Here is a 10,619-nt window from a genome sequence, read left to right on the forward strand (position 1 = left end):
TATGACGGCGGTCTGGACCAGACGATGCAATGATCGATATCATGAGCATCGATCCACGCAATTGGGATCGATGAAATGCATCAACCAAGTCAGCGAGCCTGACCACCCGATCCCGTTAGTCGCCTTTTACGGCAAGCATGGGTTGCTGAAGACCTATTCTACCCCGGAATCGTACGTGTGTGGAAACCAAACCGAATTGATACGGAGCAAAGAAAGACAGCACCAAATAGTTTATTGTGATTTGTTTATTTGTGGTGAATGCAAACAGAATGCATGGAACGTAGCTTGTTCATGGAATATTGCACAACTTGGGTTGTAATGAGTGATGTAGCACCGACATTAATCAATAAATAACGAACATATGATACAAAGATCGTAGAAGACTAGCTAGGATAGTGCAGACACAGAACACAGCGACGGAGGCTAATCAAGAAAAAATATTGCACAAAATAAATCGACTTCTTTGTAAACTTTGGCATAATGCGAACGACATCAAAGCGGCGTGTGGTAGCTTGTAAAATGCAACAGTGACAAGTTGACAATGCACTAATGACTAGTTTCGGATTTGTCAAAAAGCAATTTACAAACTATAGGTTGTCTAAGACGAGGTAAAGTTTGGAGAATCTCAGTACTGTTCAATACTGTTGAAGCTGTAAAGTGATGGTACCCAGCATGCAATAACATGGCGGGTTGACTTCATGTTCAAATATACATTTCCTACCAAATATGGTAGTCGAATTGTACAATTCTGAAAGTTAGTCGAGACTATAAACTCAGTCCGACAAGAAAGATGCGTTCAAATATTTACATCCGATAACAGTCGAGCGACGAGACGGAGAAGAACGAACAGTAACAGTCACACATAACGGTAACAAAACAAATGGCGACTACTGGAAGCAGTCCGAGCACTACTAGAAACTGGAGTATTCTTCCGCAAGACATTAGTTCATTGGATTGAGAACTGGAGCACTGGGGATCTTTCCATCAGTGAATTTAAACTGACGTTTATCGTGGCACTTCTCGAGGGCGGGGCAGTTGGGGTGGTTGTCCTTGAGGTGAACGTAGTGGAGCTCGGGGTCACCGGTGGTGTGTCCGCAGTCTTCACAGACGTACATCTTACACCGACGTTCCTTGTAAGCGAAGGCCAGCTCGGAGCCGTGCACCTTCTTGGCGTGGGACTCGAGACTGCAACGCTGGGTGAAAGCTTTGCCACACTTCTCACACTTATATGGCTTAACACCTGCAAATCAATAACAACATTTTTACCCACTGTCTTATAAATGTACCAATATCATACATACATATCATTTGCCCAGCTTTGTTTATTCAAAATTTGAAACATACACAGGAGTTTATATCATGGCACATAAATAAATCTCTTCTCAGATCGGGAAACAAATTCGATCATAATTATTGTGATTAATTTACTAAATAATTGAACCGAGTCTAAATTTAAAAGAAAACGCAGAACTTCATGTAGAACAGAATATGAATAATCCAATTAACATAAGTGGCACAATTATGCCGTGTTATAACTGCTTACCTGTATGTATTCTCGTGTGTCGCTTCAGGTCGAAGGTGTCGTTGAAGCCCTTGCCACAGAACGTACAAAGGTACCGTTTGACCTCGCTATGGTTCTTCACATGGCGGTTCAGCAGCCGCTGCAGCGCAAACTCCTTCTGGCAGACCTTGCACATGTATCTCCCGCTGTCGGTCATCACAGCTGAAAATTTAAATTTGAATTTTACTACATTGAAAAGTAAAATTTAAATAGAATATGGAATAGAATAAAAATGGTGTAAATGAAATATTTAATGAGGAAAATAAACGTTCGCAAGTTTAATTCTGATGTTTCCTGAATTAGTGACAGAAGGCGTTTATTTATTTATTTTTTTATTATTATTATTATTATTATTTATTTTTATTTTTTTGGGGGGGGGGAGATTTATAACTGGCGTTTACCTTTCTGTTTGATGACGGTGTCCTCGAGGTCCGCTTCAGTGAAAGATGGGTTCTTGATACCATAGCCGCCATTGATCACTTCTACGTCTGTACGCCCTGCTTGCTGAAAAAAATCGAAGTGTAAAATTAAGCACATGCCCTTTTTATTTACTTTGTAGGAACCTTCAACTATGTCTTATACACCCCATGCTTTACCCATTACTTTCATTCAGTTGATAATCCCGTAACGTTTGAATGTATGAAGTTTAAGAAACAAACCTTGAGGAGAAGCAACAACGTAGGCGCCATTTTGACATCTCGGTGTTCGTCACGGGACGCCATCTCAAGGTCGTGCAGGGAGACCAGGGACCACTTGGCTTCCTTGCCGCTGTTAGGGGACGAGCCTGGAGTGGTGGGGGTCAGGCGGTTCTCAGCGTCCTCATACTTCACATTGGGCGATATGTCGGTGACCACAGACAGGGCCGACATTGGGGAAGTGGATTTCATCTCCCTGGGAAGAGTGTTCAGTTCAGATGTCGTTGATCTGTAGGGATTCGCCATGGTTATATTATTGCGGTGATCCATGGAAAAGTTCAAAGGTTGAGGTGATACACTTCCGTTAGGGTCATGTTTGGTCATTAAAGGCATAGGTTGAGCAATAAGGTGGGGGGTGACAGGACGTTTAGCGAAAGTGTCTTTTGTATTGGTATCCTCCCAAGGCCGCAGGGGCTGGGGTGGGGGAGGCCTGGGCTGATACTTCACCGGTGGGATGGCGTTTTCTAGACTAGGTGGACACGTTGCGCGGGGGTGATCAGAGGTGATGGTTGAGCACGGTTGAACTGCACTATGGTACATGGATACATTGGTCTTATCCCCGAGGCACATATTCCTCACTGCATATGGGGGTAAGGAAGACACATGGGTGGGGAGATGAGCCATGGTGAGGGGCAGAGCCTTCGTACCCTGGGGTAGCACTGGTATACGACCGCCTTGCACTGGGAGCGAAGACAAAGACTGAGCGTAAAACTTGTTATTGGTAAAGTTCTGCAACGGTTGCCTGGCAAAAGGAGTCCTTGGTACGTCGGCAACGACGTTCAATGGCCTTTCGAGCATTTTGGGGACAATATTTTCCTTTGAGTTCTCTGCGTAGCGGGAAGATACATATCCAGCTGAGGTCACAGGCATACTTGTTGCCATTGAAGGTTTAGTTGCATCACTGTGTGGTTTAAACATGTCTGTACGAGGACTGGGCGGGTTGCTCGACGACTGCCAGCTTGTCTCAGAAGATGGGGCGTGAGACGGCGTTGGGGGTGGGGTGAGGGTGGCGTAACGAGATCTGGATGGCAGACGTCCAGGTATTGGACTACTCATCCATGGCATGTGCAGAACTGGAAACACTCGTCTGCAGGCGATGGGAATGCTCTCTGCAGCAGATTTAGGAGTCGAGCTAAGAATAACTGAAGGAAGACTTCTAGTTGGGGCGGTCATCCTCACCGGTGTAGCAGACATCTCAGTCTTTACATCCGGGGTGGTAAAGGCAGGACGCACCTCTTCCACCCGGGACAAGGAGGGAGAAGGGGCACGTGGGGGTGGGGTTACTGTGGGTTCCATCTGTGTGGACGATACTTCAGACACTGTACTGACAACCGACGAGTCGGGTGTCGGTGTGTTTGCCGCCGAACGGTCAAACGTACTGGGGTGACTAAACGATGACGATACATCAGAAATGTCTTTGGATGCATAGCCTGAGGAGTAGCCACTGGAATCGCTGTTGTAGGAGAATGGCGATCCTTTGCTGTTGTCGAGGTGTGTGCTATCGTGACTTGTGATGTCATCGTTAATGCGTTCACTGGCTGTGACGGTCAAGTCGACGGAGGCGTCTTCTGACAAACGGACTCGTTTGGCTTCAGTGACGGCGGCGTCTGTAAACACAAAGTAACATATTAGAAATAAACTCATTTATCAGTTATGCTATCAACCATATTGTAAGACATTCCAGTCTCGTACTTCAAATAAACTGGGGCAGAGTCATTTCTTAGAACGAGTTACCAATGGCAAGTGATTGATCCCATTGTCCTCATATCCTGTTAGGATTAGAACGGATTCTCAGGGTTTATTTTTTTCTATTGTTCAAAGGTGTAAAAGGGTCGTTATCTCCCATGGCTAGTCACAAAAGACACTACAGGTCAGAGGTTGTAGCAAGGTCCGGCATGCCCCGGGGCCATACCCGCTTCAAAAGATCAAATACCAGATAGTGACCTCGTGCCCACTGTACGCAATGGGATGGCACGGGCCACAAATTCTTTAACATTCGCGGTGTTTTTGCCAATATGGCGAGGAAACATCTGTTGCATGTACCACGTGACCCATAACAATAAGTCACGTGACTGGCAAACCCGATCCCACCTCTGCACAGCAGGGAGATTGCTGGTCAGGTTTGCTCACGGCTTAATGGTCTGTCGTCTGATGTAAGTTTCCCGCGCTTTCCTATTCATCTGCTATCTGACGGGCCGAGAGCTCCGCCGACATCTGCTCGCCTCCTTTTTAACGGTTCGGCAGAAGATAAATGGCAGGCGAGGCGGGAAGAGCGAATGAAAGCGTTCTTTGTCCCAAGCAGCCTCATTCCTTTGCATGTTGAAGGTTTGAGTGAAGGAGGGACATTTGCCTTCCGATAGACAGGTGACCCGAAAAAACAAGCCACGTGCCTGGCACGCGACAAGGCAGACGACATAATACACGCCATTTGCAATATGATCGAGACTCGTCGAACACGCGGCTTTCTTATACAAGGAAGTGTTTGTTTTGCCGCAAGCAGATCGCTTTTATATCTTCACAACTGGGTGATTGCCTTAATATTGGCTAATAGGCTTCAACAAAGACACATTATGTATTCCTGGCGAACAGCTGATCTGAAGTCGGAGCGGAGAAATAACAAAAGACTGTTGAGGAGTGTGATGCGACGTGTATTATTTGGGAGATTAGTGTATGAATATTTAATGGTGGCATGATGAGGGAAAGTTGCCTGGGTTAGTTTTTAATACAAAACATTCCAATAGTTCCAAGAAACGTATATAATTACTCACAATATTACACGGGATACTTCAAAAACCAATTATAGATTTCTTTACATTTTAAACTGTTTTCACTTCAACATTAACTTCTTTTTAACGCGTTTCTAAATTTACTTATTTAAACAAGTCCCCTGCTGTAACAGTTCACAGTATGTGCAACAGCATGCATACTGTAGGATTGGCCATGATATAAAGTGTACATATATTCCATGCAAAAGATTTTAAGGACCACACGATTCTTTTATATTGCTACACACAGATTACCTTAATTATGAAAGAATCTGTTTGTCCTTAACTTTGTTTGAGTAGCATACGTATAGATCTTGCCTATTTATAGGGACCGTTCGTTATGTTACCAAGTCAACGACAAATGTAGTCACATCAATGCTAATTGACATGAGTTACCAAAAAAGTATATCTAACAAGAATATACTGCTTTAAGAAAATTAACAGTTCAATATTTTCCGAAATCGACTCCGGATGCAACCATAACGTAATCAACTTGTCCTGCTCAAATATGGCGCATCGCAACATGGCTTGATAATAAAACCAAACGCCCAAATTCAAAATTAACTATGTTTCCAGTTGTTCTCGGCCGCCCCGGGGATAGATAGGATAGCACCCCGGTGGGGGTGAGTTAACACGAACCACAAGGGGGGTCGGATTACGGGATGACCGGGCGTTATCGTGACCGCGATCAGAGGTCAGTGAAATTTGGACAGCTAACAATATGGCGTAAGGGGGAGCGGACGACCCCCTCGGGGTGGGGATTGATGGACAAAGATGGGTCAGTAGCTAATGAGGCTACATCAGGGAGCGTTATATGGGGGTATAAATTTAAGGGGGTACAGATACTTTGGAATTAAACGTCACGGGAATTGTTCAAGGTGGTTATTAAGTTTGTTTGTATAGGTTAACATGTTTCGACCTTAAGCTTAGAGGAAACGATTGATTTTTCAAGCGGTATGTACACTTCAACAGATTTTTGTTTCATTAAGGAATCGTACTTACGGCCGTACCTGATAGTCGATTCGTTTGAGTGAGGCTGTGATTGATAGTAGGATCAACATTAACCTACTGAGAAAAGGGTTAATTAACTTTCGTTTTCATTCCATTTAACTTAGCATTCAAAGTTAATTGTAAGCTTTTCGGCGTTTCAACAAAATAAGCACTATGTCCAGTAAAGTGTTAAAACCGCCGACGGGCATCTTCCGTTGTTTTGACAATAATTGACTGAAGGCTTGTTTTACTAGCCCAGAGACAAAGGACTCGACTTCTTAATTTAACTGTCTAAACACTTTCTCACACCTAGAAATCGTGTGATTCTTGCGCTGATTACACGGCAGTGGTAGTCGTATACAATGAAGGGCTCAACGCTTGAGTTTGATTTGAATCGCCGGGGCGTTACGTAATCACGGTAGTTCATCAGACGAACCCCGACACTGACGGTCAGTCTTTACGGGGGGTCGTAAATGTGACGTCATCAAGAGCGCCCATTCAAACCCATTGACTAACGGCAACTGCTACTCTGGGATTTGCCTTTCTCGGTAACCAAGGCAACGGGTATTGTTGGACGTCGAACGCGCGAGGTTTGAAAGCCATAGACAGCTGCGCGTGGTAGTGTTTGTGGCGAGGCCTGGGCTTGTCACAGCAATTATTGACACCGGTGGAAGATGAATCGTTCGCTGGATAAAAAGAATATTGACTTTGATTCGCATACGTTTGGGACTGTTAGTAACTTTACGTCACCACAAACAACGTTTACATTGTAATCGTCCTGTTATGTAATACAAAGTCATAAACAACTATTGTCCTGTTACTGGAAACAAACACCTTCATCAATCATTGCGACTGATAATATTTCAAACATCCAACTTTTCAATACCTGACAATTATCTCCAACCTAACAAGTAATACCTGCCCTTGTCACGAAGACCGTATGTAAAATATTGCCATTGGAAGTATTTTGGATTTACAAAAGTAATATAATAATTTCACACATAATTATTCGCATAAAGATTAATAGTCATTACAAAAATAAACTCTGACATGATCAATGGCCACGTCGAGATATACTAAGACACTACCGAGTCTGACAGCTGACACGAAAGCTGCGTGTGTACATACACAACAGCAATATACACACGTGTCGCTCAAGGGTTGATGGATGAGAGTGCTATTAGTGGACTGGTAGTATCAGCTAGATATGTGAACTGATGGATAAAGGATTGAGGACATATTGCCGAGTGTATTACATATTACTGTACCAGTGAATCCATTGCACAACGAATTAGGATACCAAACAATCCGAAATATAAGTTACCATGTTAGAATATCATCGAGAAGAGACATGTCGAAATGAGCTAGGAAGTTCGTCATGCGTGTCATTGAAAGGTAAACAAAATACTCATCGTGGTGGCAAAATGTGTGTGGTTATAGCAATCATTGACAAGCGGCCATAGAAGCTTATCCATCTTGTCTACTCAACAACTATGATAGCAATCGTAAATATGGGTAGAAAAGTGAGGGAAATTTGAAATACGAACGACAGGTGTTGAAGGGTCCCGTCAACGTTTTATCGATTGGGAATAACAATAGAACGTGGGTTCACACCAAGAATAGCAACACTGCTAGCATGGGTAGAATGCAGGATGCTTAATATACCACAGTTAGAACCGACTGGACTCTATACTGAGCGAGAAGTACACACAAAACACTGCAAACTTCAAACAATATTTACCTGTCATTCAAGCATACACAACAGACAACTACAAAAATTAGAATATTTTAGTCGTCTGCTTCTCGTCTAAGTCGGTTGTGTAAAATAACGTATATGTTTGAGACTCGATAAGCGTTGTTGACAAGCTGGTCAAAACAAGCCCGGAGCGAGTGAAAGCTGACACGAAGAACATAGCACTGACCTGTCCGAAGTATGGCGACCTCCCTGTCCGGTGAAAAATGGCCATTGGGGGTGACCACTGGGTGAGACAGTTGGTTTGTAGTCTCAGACGTCTCTGAGATTGTTTCTGAATGGCGTCTCTTCTTGCCTTGAAACCTACACACTAGAAATGATTTCGGCATTTTGGTGTTTGAGGCGCTGACCCGCCTTGCTCTGAAGTCTATCTGAATGGTTGTGCTCTCTCACTCACATTGCTGAGCATTTTGTAATGAGCGCCCTTTCCGGGAAAGCGTGCATGGCGCACGCGCTGGGCGCAGCCAGCCACACAAATTACAGCGGTTAATTGTTATGCAAATGAGGTGAGTTCTAGCGGTAACTGCATTCTCGCCGCAAGAAACCCGTTGTCTGTTAGACATTGACGGGGGCTTTTCAACTCAGCGTGTGAGCGCTCACAACACAAATAAACTCGAACTGGTCATGATAAACTCGACCGGACACGCATCGGCGAATATATTCTGTGATCTATGTCCAGTGTTAAACTTAAGACAATATTTAGAAGAGAAAGTAATAGAAGAGCGATTGAATTGAGATGTGATTTTAATACAACCATCATTTAAAAACAGATACGGCAGTCAAGTACATGAGTTTTCTTGTTTAGATGTTTATTTTGTATATTTTTTTACATGATTTTCTAGGGGGATTAGATGACGGGTTTGACAGGACTGACACTTGGCTTGTTTGAAGACACGAGCACCCCTGCTGTCTGACATGACGATTTTAGGAGATAAACTATCGCTAACCATTACTGGGTTACTGTAGAAGTTATTTTGTTGTCTGTGTTTATGTTTGATATATTTGATTTGATTCACATATTGCCATGATCTATTTAAAAACACCGACCATCGACATTACACACATTCATTATGCTATTTTAATAAAATTACATAAATATCTCAGTATATACCTAAAACTAAAGTTTCAAGTTTCAAAATACATTATTTCTTGGTGTTAAATTGTATTTATATAACTGTTTGAGTGTATGATTACACATTTGATTGATATTTATGGCACAGGTTAAATATCTATAAAATATGAACATGTTGTGGAATGTTGTAATTTGTAGGCAGCGTCATTACAATTTTCAAATTTGAAAATAGGAACTCTACAGACTTAAAAGAATCTATGATCATGGCTTACTAAAATAACCGAAAAACTAAAAAACAAACCGACTAAATAGGATCAAATTCCTTATTTGTTGGTACGGGGGAATATTGAAGAAGCTATACAATGTAGTATATTGTGTGTAAGTTAGGTAAGACTACAGGTGTCTTGTATTAGGCGGTTCCTGCAAAGATCCCTTGTCTTGCCAGTAGGCCTGTGTTGGTTGGGCCGATGGGACTCTCACGGACAGGACGTACCATGAAACCCGAATTACAAAACCCCGTGTCTAATCTTACTCGAGTACTTCAAGGGGATCTTAGATAACGGTGAGGTTGAATTACCCCCTTCCCATGCCCCTCTTACAGCCATGGGAAAGACGCTACAGTCAATCTAAGATATTTTCCCATAAACAGTAAAAAGTGATTATATGATCATATCTCATAAAAACAATCTATGTCTTAACTTTGCTACAACAATCCTACAGTTCCATAAGAAATACTCTCATAAGTAAGTTATCAATTTATAACATTGGGATTGTGTGATATCTTGGGTGCTTAATCTTTAAATACAGTCTCTTTATACGACAATGGTAATTTAACTTACAACACTGACCAGCTAATGACTATCAATTCGTTTGATTTGGGTAATTGTTTTGACGAAATATACCCATCACAGCACCTATTGCCCATTGTGTTGAAAACGATTGCTAACAATTTAGTATATAAATGGAAACAGTTGAATTATGGTTACTTATCTTGGACAAAATCTAACATGATCTGACTTATTTTCTCACTATAAATAAATACATAAACTAAGAATGTGTATACCTTGATATAAGTCATATAAATATTATTGATTTAAACATGTTTGATCGACAAAGTCATACGATTAGAGAAAAGCGAATCAGTTACGTGGGACTCTCTTACTTAAAACTGTACCTGTCTTACAAGGTAATACATAGAACTGATCACATTACTTTTTTAGAAATAAAGTGAAAATAATTCATTTGATTGTAACCATGACAAAGTTTTTTTGATACTTTATCGACGCTTTAAAATGCACGAAAATTCTATGCGCATGTTCCTCCATTGTGTGAGTATATACCATAGATCTGAACCCACTCAGTGTTTGTGACCCATGCAAAAAGCATGCGGCCCGACTCAGGACAAGTCATGTTAGGCTTGGACTTAGTGATGGTCACTTCGCCCTCACAAAGTAAGAAAATTAACAAATCTGACCCTCCATTTAGATGACCTGTTGGACTTCCCCGACCTGCACGTGCACTACTCAGTGGAAAAAGTCGCCTCGTCACGTTTTTAGTCGTAAATGCGCTTTTTCAGTTTTGCCGTGCTTTTGCTGAGCGCAACGTTGCTATTTCTTAGACTTTGTAAGGTAAACACAAAGTAATGCTGATATATTGAACTTCAGCCACTTCGGCGGTTTCGGTCTTATGTTAATTCCATGATAAACGACAACAAATTCTTACGCCATGTTCTTAAAGTCTGAAAATATAAATAGCGGAGAAATACAGTAATTATTTGCGCTCA

The 10,619-nt window shown here is 42.1% G+C and overlaps 1 protein-coding gene across 1 annotated transcript; it reads right to left on the bottom strand.

Moving 5' to 3' along the window:
- Positions 1-230: 230 nt before the first annotated feature.
- LOC124113225 (arginine-glutamic acid dipeptide repeats protein-like) lies at positions 231-8,162 on the bottom strand. The gene is made up of 5 exons (XM_046473511.2): positions 7,934-8,162; positions 2,221-3,863; positions 1,963-2,065; positions 1,544-1,723; positions 231-1,240 (listed from the first exon to the last, which is right to left on the bottom strand). The coding sequence occupies exons 1-5, from the start codon at positions 8,091-8,093 to the stop codon at positions 942-944; spliced, it is 2,385 nt and encodes a 794-aa protein (XP_046329467.2). The 5' UTR covers positions 8,094-8,162; the 3' UTR covers positions 231-941.
- Between the last annotated feature and the right edge of the window lie 2,457 nt (positions 8,163-10,619).

This window comes from Haliotis rufescens, unplaced genomic scaffold, assembly GCF_023055435.1.
Source record: "Haliotis rufescens isolate VD_foot unplaced genomic scaffold, xgHalRufe1.0.p SCAF_7, whole genome shotgun sequence".
Classification (NCBI taxonomy): domain Eukaryota; kingdom Metazoa; phylum Mollusca; class Gastropoda; order Lepetellida; family Haliotidae; genus Haliotis; species Haliotis rufescens.

Excerpts from the sequence above, each read along its gene's own strand:
- LOC124113225 (XM_046473511.2), bottom strand. The coding sequence starts at position 8,093 with ATGCCGAAATCATTTCTAGTGTGTAGGTTTCAAGGCAAGAAGAGACGC. Across the intron at positions 3,864-7,933 it reads GGTCGCCATACTTCGGACAG|ACGCCGCCGTCACTGAAGCC; the intron begins GTCAGTGCTATG and ends TTGTGTTTACAG. Across the intron at positions 1,724-1,962 it reads CACCGTCATCAAACAGAAAG|CTGTGATGACCGACAGCGGG; the intron begins GTAAACGCCAGT and ends TTAAATTTTCAG.